The following is a 19,519-nucleotide window of genomic DNA, read 5'->3' as shown; positions in this document are numbered from 1 at the left end:
TACTTTTTGGAGATTAAAAGAAAAATACATTGTAGAAACCCACAATAAAAAAAATGTTTTATATAAGCAAAGTGTCCCGCACATTGATTTAATTGCATTAATAATGAATTCATTAAACATTGATGAAAAAAAATTGTTGCCTGCTCCCACTTTCTGAAATTAGACTTTATCATGAAGTATAATTACTGAAATCCTTCATTAGATGCTTAATAAATGTTCATCCCACATATACTTTAAGTTTATTTTATGTAAAAAAAAAAAAGATAAAATTCACATTTTAGTTGCTTCCCTGGTTTTTACTCACTCCTGTTACGCTTACACATAAACACTTTTTAAAAACGGTCCACAGGAAGTTGCATCATCCAGATCATCTGCAGACCAAAAATAATTTCACTTATTTTTCTGCATTATGTTTCAGATAATATAGAGGTTGTTACCTAAATTGTTGTTTTTCTATGTTGTTCATTTTTAAAATACATTGAATCACTGTAATGTGCTTAGTACCAACAACATGCTATAAGCATAAATGTAATGGGGCTATATTTGGTGTGTTAGCTAATTCTGTTTAAAAAAAAACCTCAAACTTAAGTCATCCTTTTTGGGGTTTTTCCCATTTTGAATGTATATTTTATTTAGTTTACCGTATTTTTCGGACTATAAGTCGCAGTTTTTTTTCATAGTTTAGCCGGGGGTGCGACTTATACTCTGGAGCGACTTATGTGTGAAATTATTAACACATTACCGTAAAATATCAAATAATATTATTTAGCTCATTCACGTAAGAGACTAGACGTATAAGATTTCATGGGATTTAGCGATTAGGAGTGACAGATTGTTTGGTAAACGTATAGCATGTTCTATATGTTATAGTTATTTGAATGACTCTTACCATAATATGTTACGTTAACATACCAGGCACGTTCTCAGTTGGTTATTTATGCCTCATATAACGTACACTTATTCAGCCTGTTGTTCACTATTCTTTATTTATTTTAAATTGCCTTTCAAATGTCTATTCTTGGTGTTGGCTTTTATCAAATACATTTCCCCAAAAAATGTGACTTATACTCCAGTGCGACTTATATATATTTTTTTCCTTCTTTATTATGCATTTTCGGCCGGTGCGACTTATACTCCGAAAAATACGGTAATTATTTTTAAATACCCTAATGCAGCTGGGATAGGCTGCAGCACCCCCGTGACCCCGAAAGGGACAAGCGGTAGAAAATGGATGGATGGATGTATTTTATTTCTTTTTTATCAATTCAAAAAGATAAAAATAGAAAAATAAAAACGGAGTCTTCTCGTCCAAAAATGATGTTAATTTGCCTGAAATTGGCCAAAACACATAGTGAATAGTTCAAGTGTGTATTATTAGATTTAGAGTTAAAAGTAGACAGAAACTGAAATTTATAAAAAAAAATTTTTTTAAATTGCCAAAAATATATATAATATTCCAAACATTGCAGCCGTAGATCCAGTCTACAGACTTAAGCTAAATCTACACTACCGTTCAAAAGTTTGGGGTCACATTAAAATGTCCTTATTTTTCAATGAAGATAGCTTTAAACTAGTCTTAATTTTAAAGAAATACACTCTATACATTGCTAATGTGGTAAATGACTATTCTAGCTGCAAATGTCTGGTTTTTGGTGCAATATCTACATAGGTGTATAGAGGCCCATTTCCAGCAACTATCACTCCAGTGTTCTAATGGTACAATGTGTTTGCTCATTGGCTCAGAAGGCTAATTGATGATTAGAAAACCCTTGTGCAATCATGTTCACACATCTGAAAACAGTTAAGCTTGTTACAGAAGCTACAAAACTGACCTTCCTTTGAGCAGATTGAGTTTCTGGAGCATCACATTTGTGGGGTCAATTAAACGCTCAAAATGGCCAGAAAAAGAGAACTTTCATCTGAAACTTGACAGTCTATTCTTGTTCTTAGAAATGAAGGCTATTCCACAAAATTGTTTGGGTGACCCCAAACTTTTGAACGGTAGTGTACGTTCTGTACAAAAAAACTAACTAGATTTTTGGCAAGAAAACTTTAAGAGGTTCATTCTCGTGCACTTTATCCAGGAATCCCAGATTGAAGTAAGGGTAGAGCGTCTCCATGAAGCTCTCCCTAAAGGTGTACAGGTGTGTCATGGTTTCTGCATTGTAAAAAGACACCAGGCCTCTTTTGTAGTCCAAGTACACCCCGATCCTGGCCAGCGGCTCCTCCAGGGACAGAACGGTCGGCGGGGACGTGCCCGCCATGTACTGTATCCCGTAGGACAGCGAGAGGGTCCAGAAGCCGTTAGCCGGAAGAGCTTTGATGACCCCCTTCCTGGGTACCGACTCCCGGGCCACGCCCACGGTCCAGACGGTGCTGCTGTAGACCTCGATCTCCCAGTAGTGGCGGCCGTGGGTGAAGCCCTGGCTCCCCAGCAGCGACAGGGCGGCGTTGAACCTATTGGGGTTGTCCTCCACGCCGTGGTTGAAGGTCTGGTAGCGGACGCAGGTGAGTGAGGAGGTGAGGCTCAGCCAAGGGTTGGCCGTGCTGGAGTTCAAGGTGATGGCTGCTGGGACTAAAAGTACATGTATAATTATTATATAATAATGTGTCGTAAAGCAATTGAAGCAAAATGGAGTTCAGTACTTGGCTGGCTGGTGATTAAGTCTCAACTAGTTTGCTTTCTGAGGAAAATCTTCTGACTTGAAAAATGTAGAAAAAAACAGTGCATCTGGAAAGTATTCACAGTGCTTCACTTTTTCCACAGTTTATGTTACAGCCTCATTCATTTTTGTCCTCAAAATTCCACAAACAATACCCCATGATGACAATGTGAAAAGGTTTTTGAAAATAATAATGAAAATTATAAAAGTATTAAAAACTAAAACATCACTGGAAAAACTGAAATCTAAGTAAGATGAAATATCTCAAATAAGGGTGATATTTGCTTATTTTCTGTCTGATAAGATAATTCTTCTCACTAAACAGATTTTATGTTAGAGCGTTTTACTTGTCTTAAGTGTTTTGGTCCTAAATGATCTCAGTAAGATATTACATTATTATTTTATGACCTATATTGAGTAAAACATGCGTGAAACTAGAACATCAACTGTTGCAAAGCTGTGTCATCAACACTCCCAAGTATAAAACTACTTTTTCAAAGTAATAATTTCTTATTTCAAGCATGAAAAAAAAAAAATCATGACTTTGACGCAATTGTGTCTCATAACTAAAACGGATGACAGCCAAATGGACTGTGCGGTTTTATTTTCAATGAAACAATAGAAAATACGTACTCATATACTAGTACAGTTGGCACAGTACAGTAAACGGACAGTTAATATTTTAAACATTTAACATTTCTAACAATTTTGAACAGAAATAGTTCATGCACATTCAGATAAATTCTTCAAAATTACAATTAAACATTTTTTGGCAGGGGGCCGGGCTGTATATATGCGCACTAATTGACTGAAAGAGCACGCACTTGGCGCGATGATGTCATGTTATCCATGTAAAAATGCATTTTTAGACAATATGATTTGCCTGAGCGGCTTGGAGACCCCGAGAGTAACAAGCGGTTGCCTTGTTGCCTTTCCATTAAGAACAATAAATTAGTTTTTAGTATAAGTTTGCTGGTTTCAAGAAATGTAATGCCAAGCGCATATCATTATGTCAAGATAATGGCACTAGCATATACTTCATTTAAGAATATTTTTCAACATATTGAGCAAAATGGTCTCATTTTTATTTTTTCTACCAAGAAAAGTGCACTTGTTATTAGTGAGAATATACTTATTTTAAGGTATTTTTTGGGGTTCATTGAAGTTAGCTAATTTTACTTGTTTTGGAAAGTCTTCACAAGCCAAATTGTATTGTTCTATTGGCAGATAATTTTGCTTAGTTCAAATAAAATACCCCTAATTTTTATTTATTTTTTTCTTGTTTTTGAACACTGACTTTTTGCAGTGATTTTGAAGGGCCTGCTATTTGTGCACTGAACCTCTGGCGTGGGGTCGTCGGAAGCCGTCGTGCTTTTAAGATGGTGCCGAGTGTCTGAATCCGTGAGTTTTGTGCTACGAAGCTAGCCTAAAATGTTAGCTGTCAGGCTTCTCACTGACAGTTTGGTTATGTTTTGTTTTTTTCTCTGTTTGTTTTATTTCCTGTCAGCGCTCTTATTTTGGTTCCTTTTCCTGCATGCCTCCCTGAGCGCTTGTTTCCCTCACCTGTACCTGATTGGCAGTCTGACACACCTGGTGGCAATTGCCAATCAGGTTCCTATTTATACCTGCCTCTCCCTCCAGTCGGTGCTGGAGTATGACTAGCTGTATGCTGTGGACTATGAGCTGAACGCTTTAGACTGTTTGCTGTCTCCAGTTCTCCTTGGTTCCTGGTTTCCTGGTTCCTGTTTGCTGTCTCAAGTTTGCCTGTTTCCTGGTTTCTATTTGCCTGTTTACTGGTTCCTGTTTGCTGTCTCAAGTTTGCCTGTTTCCTGGTTTCTATTTGCCTGCTTACTGGGCTCCTGTTTGCTGTCTCAAGTTTGCCTGTTTCCTGGTTTCTATTTGCCTGTTTACTGGTTTCCTGGTTCTTGTTTGCTGTCTCAAGTTTGCCTGTTTCCTGGTTTCTATTTGCCTGTTTACTGGGCTCCTGTTTGCTGTCTCAAGTTTGCCTGTTTCCTGGTTTCTATTTGCCTGTTTACTGGGCTCCTGTTTGCTGTCTCAAGTTTGCCTGTTTCCTGGTTTCTATTTGCCTGTTTGCTTGGTTTCCTGGTTCCTGTTTGCTGTCTCAAGTTTGCCTGTTTCCTGGTTTCTATTTGCCTGTTTACTGGGCTCCTGTTTGCTGTCTCAAGTTTGCCTGTTTCCTGGTTTCTATTTGCCTGTTTACTGGTTTCCTGGTTCTTGTTTGCTGTCTCAAGTTTGCCTGTTTCCTGGTTTCTATTTGCCTGTTTACTGGGCTCCTGTTTGCTGTCTCAAGTTTGCCTGTTTCCTGGTTTCTGTTTGCTGTCTCAAGTTTGCCTGTTTCCTGGTTTCTGTTTGCTGTCTCAAGTTTGCCTGTTTCCTGGTTTCTGTTTGCTGTCTCAAGTTTGCCTGTTTCCTGGTTTCCTGGTTCCTATTTGCTGTCTCAAGTTTGCCTGTTTCCTGGTTTCTGGTTCGTGTTTTCCCTGCATTTTTTGGACATTGAAATCATGTTTTTCGTGCACCAAGCCTGCCATCTCTGCATCTTGGGGTTCGTCACCACCACTTCCTGACATTAGCATGCTTACATAAAATTGCTAACATTTAGCATGTGTGCTAACGTTAGCATGATAACAGTTAGCATGTTTCCTTTACCAAGTTATATGACTCTAAGGTGTATGGCTGCGGAAATAAGAAAAAAAAAGTGTAGTATTAGATGGAAAAAGTTAGCATGCTTAAGTTAGCTGGCTAGCATGCTAACAGTTACCAAGTGTCACATACCAAGTTATATGACTCTGGGGTAAACGGTTGCAAAACTCGCTCAAAATGTTAGCATGCTTGCAAGCTAACGTGAGCAAGATAATAGTTAGCTTGTGTCACATACCAAGTTATATGACTCTAAGGTGTATGGTTGGGGAAGTAATAATGATAATAATAATGAATGATGATGACATTTATTTGTAAAAGCACTTTACATTGAGCAAACAACCTCAAAGGGCTACAGTGTATTCAAAAAATTAAAACTAGAACAGCCTAATAGCTAGAACTAGCACGCATATATTTTAAAAAAGGCTTTTTTAAAAAGAAGGGTTTTTAAGCCTTTTTTTTAAAAGCATCCACAGTCTGTGGTGCCCTCAGGTGGTCAGGGAGAGCGTTCCACAGACTGGGAGCGGCGGAGCAGAAAGCCCGGTTTCCCATTGTAGAGAAAAAGAGTACAATTAGCTAAAAAAAAAATTAATGTTAATGTTTGCATGCTTACGTTTGCATGCTAGCAGTTTACAAGTGTCACGTACCAAGTTATATGACTAGTGTAAACAGTTGCAAATTTAGCGCAAAAAGTTATCATGCTAATGTTAGCATGCTAGCATGGTGATGCAGTCTCAACGTGTCATCTTATAATTTGCAGCACAAAAACAATTTACGGTCCGTTATGAACTTGATGGCCGCATGGGATCTGAGCCGAGGATGTCGTTGTGGCTTGTGCAGCCCTTTGAGACACTCGTGATTTAGGGCTATATAAGTAAACATTGATTGATTGATTGATGTTGTTGCTAGGCACAGTTCAATCTTACTGTGCAGTAATGAAAAACAGGCCCATGCTAGCCACACCCACTCGGCTGTTTAAATGAGTTCTATTTGGCGTGACGGCCCAGTAACGTAAAGCCCGGTGAGTTGTTGGTGACCTACCTGGGTAAATAGTGCTCTTCATGGACTTCCACACTCTGTACTGCAGGGGCCCTGCAAAGCGTCCTTCACACAGGCTGTGAGGCGTAAAAACTGGCTTCTCGAACTTCAGCGGCGGCCTGCCAATGAAAAAAGCCCCCGAAGCAAAACTGAGACGATGCAATGAAAACAAAACTTGCTTTTTTTTTTCTCCCACTCACCTCTGCAGACACACTTTGATGCTCTGGAAGGAGACACAGGGAGGAGAGAAAAAGTGGCGATTAGTATCTTGACAGACGAGAAGGCTTTTTCCACATGACATCAGCGTCTAGGAGCTCCCTGCGGTCGGAGGGGGAAAGTCCCTGAGCCGAGGGCCCGTGGACTCCACTGAGCTTCTTATCCCGCTGATCAACCAGTGAGCTCACTGGCTTTGCATCCTGTCCAGCGTTTGTTAGCAGGAAGCAGGAGCAACTCGACCCCGTTTGGCTTCTTTAGAATTGAGCGCCAACTTGACAGGAAAGGCAACGAGGTCCCACCCTTGCACTGCTTATACTTCTCATCCAGCTCAGCAACTCTGCACATAATCATCTCCACCAGCTGACTCATGTCTTTCCTTTTTTTTTTTTTGACTCTCACCCGCAGCAGAGTGAAGGGGTCCTGCTCCCGCCGCTTGTCCTCGATGTCTTGCAAGGCTCTCTGCAGACGGGAGATCTCCACGCACAGCAGCGCCTTGTGCTCGTCCAGGCGGATCAGCTCGCGGCGCTCCTCCGTCTTCAGCTTCACCTGCAGCATCTTCTCCTCCTGGTAGAGGAACTGGTGCAGGTCGCTGAACTGGGTCTCGATGCGCTGCTTCAGGTCAGCCGTGTGGTCCTGATAAGTAGTTACAGGAGCCATGTGTAATATTGTGGCCAGAAATGGTTTTGATTGATTGAGACTTGTATTAGTAGATTGCACAGTACAGTACATATTCCGTACGATTGACCATTAAATGGTAACACCCGAATAAGTTTTTCAACTTGTTTAAGTCGGGGTTGAGGTTAGGTTTGGTTGATATCAGCACTTCAGTCATCAACAATTGCATCATCTGAGAAATGGACATTGTAACAGTGTAGGTCTGACTTGGTAGGATATGTACAGCAAGTAGTGAACATAGTGAGCTCAGAAAGCATAAGAACAAGTACGTACATTTGATTATTTACATTTGATTATTTACAATCCGGGGATGTGGAGGGGGCAGGGGTGTCAAACTCAAATAGAGAGTGGGCCAAAATTTAAAACTGAACAAAGCCGCGGGCCAAGGTTGAACAAATTAACCTTTTGTTCAACGCTTTTCATCCATTCTAACATCGTTCAGACTAGGGATGTGCGTATCGATCCTGTGGTATCGATATATCGATACTCACACGCTACTCATTTGGCATCACTTTTCTGAAAAAAGTATCGATATAAACCAAAAAACGGCGTGTGGGGGGTGCAAGCATCACTTTCAGATGTTTTTGATGACTTACTTAACTTACTATGTGCTGGGACACCCCTGTACCTGGCAGAGTATAGAGCTGGCCCAGTCACGTGACAGGAGACAGCGAATGAGCGTCGTCAACGTGCAACACACACACACAGCCAGCCGACAGCGATGCAGCCAGGCATAGCCAGTGTTGTCCATTTGTTGACTTAAAACAGGCATTGTTTTTTTTATTTTTAGTAATGTTTACTGAATATTTTTGTGTGGAGTTTGCATGTTCTCCCCGTGACTGCGTGGGTTCCCTCCGGGTACTCCGGCTTCCTCCCACCTCCAAAGACATGCACCTGGGGATAGGTTGATTGGCAACACTAAATTGGCCCTAGTGTGTGAATGTTGTCTGTCTATCTGTGTTGGCCCTGCGATGAGGTGGCGACTTGTCCAGGGTGTACCCCGCCTTCCGCCCGATTGTAGCTGAGATAGGCTCCACCGCCCCCCGCGACCCCGAAGGGAATAAGCGGTAGAAAATGGATGGATGTTTAAATGATTATCCTAAATTCAAATAATTTCCACACAGGGGAATTCACTGTTAGTTGAAAATTGCTTGAGTATTTAAAACAAGATAAGAAAGAGATACAATTTGGAGATTCTTCATCTTTGCATTACAGTTTTATTTTTTTCCAAGAAAATCTTGAATATATGATTGAATGTGATTTTGGTTTTAATCTGTAACATGATTTCTTACATTTCGAAAACATTAGCCTATTTCATATTTCATTAATTGCTAATTATATCACAAACTTTAAAAAATAACTGCAGCTTCTTGCAATTCGGATTTGACTGTTAATTGGAAAGCCCTAATATTTAATTATTATTATATATAATATATAGTTATTATTATATATAATATTTAATTTATTTTTCATATTTATGTTATTTATTTTAATTTTACTTTTATTATAAATTGACCATAATAAATGTGGTATAAATGGTCTGTATTTGTCTTGTGATTTGTCTTAAATAATAACAATAGTAATAATATTTTTGACTGACAAAAAATTGCCAATAAGAAATTATTGGTATCGGTATCGGTATCGATGAAAATGCAAGAAAAAGTATCGGTATCGTATCGAATCCTAAAAGTGTGGTATCGCCCATCCCTAGTTCAGACCCAGTCACAAGATATGTGCGGCTTCTGTACGCACACACGAGCGAATGAAACGCATACTTCATCAACAGCGATACAGGTTACACTGAGAGTGCCAGTATAAAAAACTTTAACACTGTTAGAAATATACGCCACACTGTGAACCCACACCAAACAAGAATGACAAACACATTTCGGGAGAACATCCGCACCGTAACACAACATAAACACAACAGAACAAATACCCAGAATCCTTTGCAGCACTAACTCTTCCGGGACGCTACAAAATACACCCCAGCTACCACCAAACCTCCCCCGCCCCCACACACACACACCTCGTAGCGTCCCGGAAGAGTTAGTGCTGCAAAGGGTTCTGGTTTGGTGTGGATTCACAGTGTGGCGTATATTTCTAACAGTGTTAAAGTTTTTTATTCGGCTACCCTCAGTGTAACCTGTATCGCTGTTGATGAAGTATGTGTTGCATTTTAACGTGTGTGCCAGCCTTAGTGTTAATTTGATATCGCCTCAAGGGCCAAGTGAAACTACACGGCGGGCCAAATATGGCCCGCGGGCCAGAGTTTGACACCCTTGGTCTAGGTCAGGGGTCGGCAACCCGTGGCTCTAGAGCCGCATGCGGCTCTTTAGCGCCGCCCTAGTGGCTCTCTGGAGCTTTTTCATAAATGTATGAAAAATTAAAAAAGGTGAGGGGAAAAAAATATATTTTTTGTTTTAATATGGTTTCAGTAGGAGGACAAACATGACACAAACCTCCCTAATTGTTATAAAGCACACTGTTTATATTAAACATGCTTCACTGATTCGAGTATTTGGCGAGCACCGTTTTGTCCTACTAATTTTGGCGGTCCTTGAACTCACCGTAGTTTGTTTACATATATAACTTTCTCCGACTTTCTAGGACCTGTTTTATGCCACTTTTTTTTCTGTCTCATTTTGTCCACCAAACTTTTAACGTTGTGCATGAATGCACAAAGGTGAGTTTTGTTGATGTTATTGACTTGTGTGGAGTGCTAATCAGACATATTTGGTCACTGCATGACTGCAAGCTAATCGATGCTAACATGCTATTTAGGCTAGCTATATGTACATATTGCATCGTTATGCCTCATTTGTAGCTATATTTGAGGTTATTTAGTTTCCTTTAAGTCATCTTAATTCAATGTATATCTCATGACACACTAACTGTATGTAATATGGCTTTTAACTTTTTGCGGCTCCAGACAGATTTGTTTTTGTATTTTTGGTCCAATATGGCTCTTTCAACATTTTGGGTTGCCGACCCCTGGTCTAGGCCATACTTGCCAGCCCTCCCGATTTTCCCGGTAGACTCCCAAATTTCAGTGCCCCTCCCGAAAATCTCCCGGGGCAACCATTCTCCTGAATTTCTCCCGATTTCCACCCGGACAACAATATTAGGGGCGTGCCTTAAAGGCACTGCCTTTAGCGTCCTCTACAACCTGTCGTCACGTCCGCTTTTCCTCCATACAAACAGCGTGCCGGCCCAGTCACATAATATATGCGGCTTTTACACACACATAAGTGAATTCAAGGCATACTTGATCAACAGCCATGCAGGGTGGCCGTATAAACAACTTTAACACTGTTACAAATATGCGCCACACTTTCGAATTGGTCAAACGGTGGAAGGCGGGGCATTGAAATGAAAACAATAAGATTTCGGGGCTGTAAATAAAATTTTGAAATGAGCATATCCCGGCTGAACTACTGTTATCAGTTATAGAGGTATTGGAAAATAATATGATTTATTAATGTCTTTTGACATATCAGGACTTGTCATGAAATTATTACTTATGGCTCCTTTAAATCATTGACGTTTCTTGTGTTTGTTCACAATAGGGATGGGTACAGTTCACATTTGACATTTGAACCGATGCGGTATCAGTTTCCGGTACCGTGGAAATCAACAACAGTACTCAACAATACCAATTTAGTGTTAATTGTTAGTGTTGATGATAAAATCTAACTTTTTTTGTTTAACATTCCACAGATTATGATAACTTTGCTGTTTTGTTGTTATATCTTATTTTCTAATTTGCAAGTATTATATAGTGGACTTTGCATGCAGTTGCAATTTCAAGACGTTAGATGGCAGTAGTGTGTGGACTACGCTAAATAGTTTCGGGGGCCACTTTTCCAGAAAGCTAAGGACCGGGGCTTCCCCCTTTTGACTATTTGTATTATTTTGTCAATCCCGTAGAATCAGCTCCTTCAACAGTTGACATTTGATTTTGGTATATTTAAGTTGTCAGAGTTACAGGAGTGCTCTGCTATTTGTCTTTTTATTTATTTATTTATTTTGAACTAAGTCAAAGATTGTCTCTATGACAGTGTTTCTAAGAATCTCCTGCAAAAATGTGAGTCTCTCACCAGTTTTTTTGAACTGAACTTGAGGGCCACCTGTTGAAAAGGGCCAAATGATGAAACTAGAAGCACTGAAGGAGTTGACCACTGACTGCATGTGAAGTAAACAAGCCACAACAACACCTTGGTTACATAAATCACATTATGAAGAAAATGTGTGACTGGCCCTGCCATTGTTCTGTGTTTGCTAGGAATGTTAAAATGTCAATGCAAAGAGCGTTGGTCCAAGTTCCTCCATACAACAAGAGCACTTTGAAGAATTTGCTGCAAAAATGTTTGTCTCCCTAGTTTCGAATTGAACTCGGGGGGGCCGGTATGGTGTCATTTGCGGCCCCTGATCGGTAGGTTGCGAGTTCAAACCCCGGCCGAGTCATACCAAAGACTATAAAAATGGGAGTCATTACCTCCCTGTTTGGCACTCAGCATTAAGGGTTGGAATTGGGGGTTAAATCACCAAAAATTATTCCCGGGCGCGGCCACCGCTGCGGCCCACTGCTCCCCTCGCCGCCCAGGGGGTGATCAAGGGTGATGGGTCAAATGCAGAGAAAAATTTCGCCACACCTAGTGTGTGTGTGACAATCATTGGTACTTTAACTTTAACTTGGGCAAACAGTTGAAATGGTGTATCTGCTATTAAGTTGAATGTGCGAATCCAATGTTACGTCGGGCTCTACAAAGTGTTTATGCTGTAAGTTGGGGGTGTCCAAACTTTTTGACTGGGGGTCAAATTTTTTTGCCAGGGGCTGAAAGCCGACTGCATGCAAAGTATATGTGTGTGTGTTTACATATTATAATAGTTTAATGGATATATAATCAATAATCATTGTAAATTAATATTAAGAGTATGTGAAAATTCAACTCCTACCTTTCGTGACAAGCTCTTTAAAGCTTTGTAATCAGTCAGAAATATCAAGCAGCTAAAAGTCAAACATGAATAAGTGTGGAGAGGGTGTTTTGATTTTTTCCCATCATGCCTTGCGATGGATTTAAATGGGTGTGATTTCATTTTTTTTATGGTGATGGAACGTTTTTGTTTATAATATCCACGACGTTTAGTTAGCATGTTGCGTTATGTGACTTTTTGTGCTGGTTGAATTTTTCTTTCTGCACCATGACTAGAAAAGTTTATTTTGATTGGGTCATATAAGTAAATGATGTGCCTGTATTTCCTACATTGTCCCCTAAATAGGGTGTTTTGAGGTTGATTGGCAACACTAAATTGGCCCTAGTGTGTGAATGTGAGTGTGAATGTTGTCTGTCTATCTTTGTTGGCCCTGTGATGAGGTGGCGACTTGTCCAGGGTGTACCCCGCCTTCCGCCCGATTGTAGCTGAGATTGGCTCCAGCGACCCCGAAGGGAATAAGCGGTAGAAAATGGATGGATGGATGGATTTTTTTCCCATCATGCCTTGCAATGGATTTAAAGGGGTGTAATTTCATTTTTTTTATGGTGATGGGACGTTTATGTTTATAATATCCACAACGTTTAGTTAGCATGTCGCGTTATGTGACTTTTTGCGCTGGTTGAATTTTTCTTTCTGCACCATGACTAGAAAAGTTTGTTTTGATTGGGTCATATAGGTAAATGATGTGCCTATATTTCTTACATTGTCCCCTAAAAGGGTGACAAATTGGCACCTGTTAGGCTCCTGGGTAAATACAGTTATCACAAATTACCAACTGCATTTGCAATATGTAAAGTTATTATTATTATTATTATTTATTGAAATTAAACTCGTACCTTTTGTCTCGCGGGCAAAATTGAAGATGCCGGCGGGTGTCACTTGGCCACTTTATTGTACTGATTACACACCAGCTGTTTGGTTGTGCATCTTATTTGTAGTCTTCGTTCAGCAAATTTGGAGGCGTTGAAATCAGCATGTAAAATTGTGAATGCTAATCAGTAGCATGTCTATGGCAAAGCCAATGTAAATTAGCATCAAGCTGGCACATTTTGGAAAAGTGGAGCCTTACTGTACGTTTAAGCGTTTTCCGTCAAGCATACTCGCTTTGTTGTCATGGAGAATTCCAACATTACCTAGAGGCAGTTTGGCTGAGTCCTCTCCGCTTGAGTGCTTGTTTCCCTGCCAGTTGTTTGAGCCGGTGCAACAAAAGTATTGAAATATGGCCTTGGTTGTAATTTTGATGACCAAATTTGGAGGTGTTGAAACGGTAGCATTTCTATGGCAAACCCAAAGTAAATTAGCATCAAGCTAGTACATTTTGAAAAAGTTGAGTGAATCAATATTCAGCTGGCACCAAATTCGGTACCCATCCCTAATTAAAAGCGTACACAAAAACCCTCTCACCTTAAGCTTTTTGACTTCCTCCTCAGCTTCACTATCACACTGCAGCGCCGTGTTGAGCTCCGCTTTGAGGGAGTCCATGGAGCTGTTCAGGGACGCCTGATTTTGGACGAAGAAGAAGACTTAACAAGTTTCAGAGGTACTCTAACACGCTACATTGTGGTCGTCGACACAAAACAAAATTGCGTAAACACTGGTGACATCTAGGTGGACAAAAGGTGGCGAGTTTACGCCAAAAAGAACGGTTTTGACTAGACTCCGTAGAAGAAGGAACTAAGATGTGATGGGGATCTGGAAAAAGGTGCAAATTATATGCTACATTGCGATTGTGTGCAAATATTCATTACAAAACCCAAAACCAGTGAAGTTGTCACGTTGTGTAAATGGTAAATAAAAACAGAATACAATGATTTGCAAATCTTTTCAACTTATATTCAATTGAATAGACTGCAAAGACAAGATATTTAACGTTCAAACTGGAAAACTTTGTTTTTTTTTGCAAGTATTAGCTCATTTAGAATTTAATGCCAGCAACATGTTTCAAAAAAGCTGGCACAAGTGGCAAAAAAGACTGATAAAGTTGAGGAATGCTCATCAAACACTTATTTGGAACATCCCACAGGTGAACAGGCTAATTGGGAACAGGTGGGTGCCATGATTGGGTATAAAAGCAGCTTCCATGAAATGCTCAGTCATTCACAAACAAGGACGGGGCGAGGGTCACCACTTTGTCAACAAATGCGTGAGCAAATTGTCCAACAGTTTAAGAACAACATTTCTCAACCAGCTATTGCAAGGAATTTAGGGATTTCACCATCTAAGTTCTGTAATATCATCAAAAGATTCAGAGAATCTGGAGAAATCACTGCAAGCAATCGATGATATTACGGACCTTCGATCCCTCAGGCGATACTGCACCAAAAAGCGACATCTGTGTGTAAAGGATATCACCACATGGGCTCAGGAACACTTCAGAAAACATCACCACGTTGTCAACAAATGCAAATTGTCGAACAGTTTCAGGTAGGTCGGTCTTTGTTGTCGTTGCGCAAGAACAACAAAACTGTGTTTTCGGCACGAACCCGTTCAAGATTAGACAAACAAACTGTACAGGGTTACAGAACAGGAAGATGGCAAAAAAGTCAACGCTGAGGGAGGATGAGTAAAAAAATACAATCTAGACTGGGCTCCGAAGGGGGCCCAGTCTGGAGAGGGAAAAAACCTCCATAGCAAAGCACATATACATATTACAACATACATCTCCAGACTTGCAACAGAGGGGAGGGAGTGGGGGCTACGGTGGCAGGCTGCAGCTCTTCAAGGCTCTGCCCAGCTGTCCTTCACCTCTAAGGGATTCGCATCAAGGGCGTTGGATGGGGTGGTCGGGTATATGTGTGTGGTGTGTGTGTGTGTGTGTGCGCCTGCCGCGTGTCTTTGTTCCGCGGTCTTGATGTCGTGCAGTCGCTAGTCCAAACGTCAACAACAACAGGTGTGTGTCCATGAGAGACAAGAAGGGAGTTTGTTGTGTCTTCGCCGCACTGTCCTTCGGGAGAGTCTCCAAGCCAGGGAAACAATCCAAGTATGTTTTGTATGCGAGTGAAAATAAAATTTGCTTTTCACTCTAAATTGTCTATGACTGAACAACATTTCTCGACCAGCTATTGCAAGGAATTTATGGACTTCACCATCTACGGTCCGTAATATCATCAAAAGGTTCAGAGAATCTGGAGAAATCACTGCACGTAAGCAGCAAGACCGAAATCCAACATTGAATGCCCGTGACCTTGGATCCCTCAGGCGGTACCGCATCGAAAAGCGACATCGGTGTGTAAAGGATATCACCACATGGGCTCAGGAACACTTCAGAAAACCACTGTCAGTAACTACAGTTCGTCGCAACATCTGTAAGTGCAAGTTAAAACTCTACTATGCAAAGCGAAAGCCATTTATCAACAACACCCAGAAACGCCGCCGGCTTCGCTGGGCCCGAGCTCATCTAAGAAGGACTGATGCAAAGTTGAAAAGTGTTCTGTGGTCTGACGAGTCCACATTTCAAATTGTTTTTGGAAACTGTGGACGTCGTGTCTTTCGGACCAAAGAGAAAAAGAACCATCCGAATTGTCATAGGCGCAAAGTGTAAAAGCCAGCATGTGTGATGGTATGGGGGTGTATTAGTGCCCAATGCATGGGTAACTTACACATCTGTGAAGGCGCCATTAATGCTGAAAGGTACACACAGGTTTTGGATCAACATATGTTGCCATCCAAGCAACGTTATCATGGACGCCCCTGCTTATTTCAGTAAGACAATGCCAAGCCACATTCTGCACGTGTTACAACAGCGTGGCTTCGTAGTAAAAGAACGCGGGTACTAGACTGGCCTGCCTGTAGGCAAAATGTGTGGCGCATTATGAAGCCTAAAATAGCACAACAGAGACCCCCGGACTGTTGAACAACTTAAGCTGTACATAAGCAAGAATGGGAAAGAATTCCACCTGAAAAGCTTCAAAAATGTGTCTCCTCAGTTCCCAAACTGAGTGTTGTTAAAAGGAAAGGCCATGTAACACAGTAGTAAAAATGCCCCTGTGACAATTTTTTTTGCAATGTGTTGCTGCCATTAAATTCTAAGTTAATGATTATTTGCCAAAAAAAATGAAGTTTCTCAGTTGGAACATTAAATATCTTTGCAGTCTATTCAATTGAATATAAGTTGAAAAGGATTTGCAAATCATTGTATTCTGTTTTTATTTACCATTTACACATCGTGACAACTTCACTGGTTTTGGGTTTTCTAAATTAGCGAGGTCATTCCAAAACTTCCAAATATTGGTAAGGGTCTGGATCAGGGCTCACCAACCTTTTTGAAACCAAGAGCTACTTCTTGGGTGCTAATTAATGCGAAGGGCTACCAGTTTGATACACACTTAAATAAATTGCCAGAAATAGCCAATTTGCTCAATTTACCTTTAACTCTATGTTATTATTAATAATTAATGATATTTACACTTAATTGAACGGTTTAAAAGAGGAGAAAACACGAAAAAAATGACAATTAAATTTTGAAACATAGTTTATCTTCAATTTCGACTCTTTAAAATTCAAAATTCAACCGAAAAAAAGAAGAGAAAAACTAGCTAATTCGAATCTTTTTGAAAAAATTAAAAAAACAATTTATGGAACATCATTAGTAATTTTTCCTGATTAACATTAATTTTAGAATTTTGATGACATGTTTTAAATAGGTTAAAATCCAATCTGCACTTTGTTAGAATGTATAACAAATTGGACCAAGCTATATTTCTAACAAAGACAAATCATTATTTCTTCTAGATTTTCCAGAACAAACTTGTAAAAAAAAATTCAAAAGACTTTGAAATAAGATTTAAATTTGATTCTACAGATTTTCTAGATTTGCCAGAATAATTGTTTTGAATTTTAATCATAAGTTTGAAGAAATATTTCACAAATATTCTTTGTCGAAAAAACAGAAGCTAAAATGAAGAATTAAATTAAATGTATTTATTGTTCTTTACAATAAAAAAAATAAATTTACTTGAACATTGATTTAAATTGTCAGGAAAGAAGAGGAAGGAATTTAAAAGGTAAAAAGGTATATGTGTTTAAAAATCCTAAAATCATTTTTAAGGTTGTATTTTTTCTCTAAAATTGTCTTTCTGAAAGTTATAAGAAGCAAAGTAAAAAAATTTATGAATTTATTTAAACAAGTGAAGACCAAGTCTTTAAAATATTTTCTTGGATTTTCAAATTCTATTTGAGTTTTGTCTCTCTTAGAATTAAAAATGTCGAGCAAAGCGAGACCAGCTCACTGGTAAGTGCTGCTATTTGAGCTATTTTTAGAACAGGCCAGCGGGCTACTCATCTGGTCCTTACGGGCTACCTGGTGCCCGCGGGCACCGTGTTGGTGACCCCTGGTCTGGATAAAGGTGCAGATGTAAAAATGGTGCCTGAACACACTATAGTGACATCTGGTGGTCAAATGTAATACTAGATAAAATGTTCGTAACTTAGATGATGTAGAAGAAGAACGTTTTGGATCACAATAAAGGTGTGTTTTTTTAATGCCCGAAAACTAAAAAAGAAAGTTAATTAATTCTGTACATGAATGATCATACACTCACCCTGTACTTTTGCTCTGCGTCCTGGACACACACCATGGTGTGGTTCCTGTGCTCCTGCGAGAGTCCACACACCAGACAAACCAGCTCCTGGTCGTCCTCGCAGTACAGCTTCAGCTCCTCCCGGTGTCGGCCGCAGCGCGGGGCCGGGGCCGGGGCCGGCGCCTTCTCCGCCGGGGCGGGCTCCACTCTCCCGCTCTCCTCCAGCCCCTGGCAGTAGCTCTCCACGATGTTGGCCACGATGCGGTTGGGTCTGTAGCTCTGACCCGGGTACACCTTCCTGCACTGGGGGCAGGAGCCCGTGGCCCCCTGGCTGTGACCCCGGGGCCCGGCCCAGTAGCCCACGATGCAGCCCTGGCAGAAGGTGTGGTCGCAGGGCAGGGAGACGGGTTGCTTGAAGAGGTCCAGGCAGATGGAGCAGGTCAGGTCTCTGCTGATCCTGTTGGCGGGGGGCGGTCTCAGCGAGGCAAACTCTCCTTCCTTTGCCTTCCAGCTTTTCTTCTCTGGCTTGGCTCCTTGATTGTGCTTCTCCACAGTCTGCAGATAAGCAGACTGGATCTTCTTCACTTCTTTCTGGTTCTTGCTCATGTTTTTTTTGTGTGTGAGCGGCCTGCAGTCTTCCTGTTGACTGTGAAGGAAGGAGGTGGTGGACAGTGAGGGAATGTCTCCTCCCTTTCCTCCTCCTCCTCGCTCTCTCTCCAGACAGTCGCCAGGAAACTGAGGCGGACCTTTCTTAACCGCGTCTGCAACAAAGCCCGTACTTAACGCTTTAAATCTGCCGCGGAAGAATGTGAATCCACTTCAAGTCCTGCGAGATTGTCATCGGAGTCAACAAGTACCGACTTGCTAACGTTGTCCACTTTGACAACTTTTCTTCCTTGTTGTTACTCAAGAGACCACTAAGTGTGTGTGTGTGTGTGTGTGTGTGAGAAGTATCTGGGTTCCCATCCTGTCCGTGTGCGTGGGAGTGTTCCGGCCTGCTAACAACAAAGTCATATTGTTTACCGAGAGCCAAGTAGTCCTTAAACGCACCATGAGAAAACATCTCTTTTCTTTACAGCAGGGGTGTCCACAGTGGCCATTTGACACCCACGCCCGCTTTTATAAGGAACATGCGAAACAAGGATTTAATTAAAGGGGTCATGTAGGGCTTAAAAGGGTGACGTGGAAACGCATTGCATTGTGGGTCACGCTGGCCTGAATCGCTTATTTACATGGCTGTAATACAGGGGTGTCCAAACTTTTTCCACTGAGAGCCGCACACAGAAAAATTCGAGCATGCGGGGGCCATTTTGATATTTTTCATTTTCAAACCATAACAAAATATATGGATTTTGTTTGTTTTTTACCTTAAGGGCTCCCGGGGACCATAAAGGGTCTAAGTCATTAAAATGTTAAAAACAAGTCAAATTATTATTTATTTATTTATTTAACGCTTACAGTAAATCTCTACAGTATATCAACTTCAGGTTGATATAAAGTTTAAAACAACAAAAAGGTTTTATGCCTTTTCTGTCAAAGACAACTTAGTTTTTTATAATAAAACTGAAATATGCAGTATTTCCCCCACTGCCCAAAACATTCAGAAAGCAATGTTTGATGTGAAGTAATTAGAGCCTTAAAAAGATCAATAATGCAGGACACCATTGATTTGAATTCATTATTATTTTTGAGTAATCACAGTGAAAAGATAAATAAAACCCTCTTAAATATATTTGGGATCCAAAAGGTGCC

General features: G+C 40.6%; 1 protein-coding gene across 1 annotated transcript; it reads right to left on the bottom strand.

The window, feature by feature from the left end:
• Window positions 1-783: 783 nt before the first annotated feature.
• On the bottom strand, window positions 784-18,403 carry trim69 (tripartite motif containing 69). The gene is made up of 6 exons (XM_062030958.1): window positions 17,789-18,403; window positions 13,653-13,748; window positions 6,975-7,208; window positions 6,560-6,582; window positions 6,363-6,478; window positions 784-2,575 (listed from the first exon to the last, which is right to left on the bottom strand). The coding sequence occupies exons 1-6, from the start codon at window positions 18,371-18,373 to the stop codon at window positions 2,031-2,033; spliced, it is 1,599 nt and encodes a 532-aa protein (XP_061886942.1). The 5' UTR covers window positions 18,374-18,403; the 3' UTR covers window positions 784-2,030.
• Window positions 18,404-19,519: the final 1,116 nt, after the last annotated feature.

This window comes from Entelurus aequoreus, linkage group LG21, assembly GCF_033978785.1.
Source record: "Entelurus aequoreus isolate RoL-2023_Sb linkage group LG21, RoL_Eaeq_v1.1, whole genome shotgun sequence".
Lineage (NCBI taxonomy): Eukaryota > Metazoa > Chordata > Actinopteri > Syngnathiformes > Syngnathidae > Entelurus > Entelurus aequoreus.
Note: the sequence above shows the minus strand (reverse complement) of the source record. Positions and strands in the feature narration are given on the sequence as shown.

Bases quoted from the DNA above. Each gene is read 5' to 3' on its own strand.
- trim69 (XM_062030958.1), bottom strand. From the start codon at position 18,373: ATGAGCAAGAACCAGAAAGAAGTGAAGAAGATCCAGTCTGCTTATCTG. The intron at 6,583-6,974 runs GTGAGAGTCAAA...GTCTCCTTCCAG, and splicing joins ACCCCTTCACTCTGCTGCGG to AGCATCAAAGTGTGTCTGCA. The intron at 6,479-6,559 runs GTGAGTGGGAGA...TTTCATTGGCAG, and splicing joins ATCAAAGTGTGTCTGCAGAG to GCCGCCGCTGAAGTTCGAGA.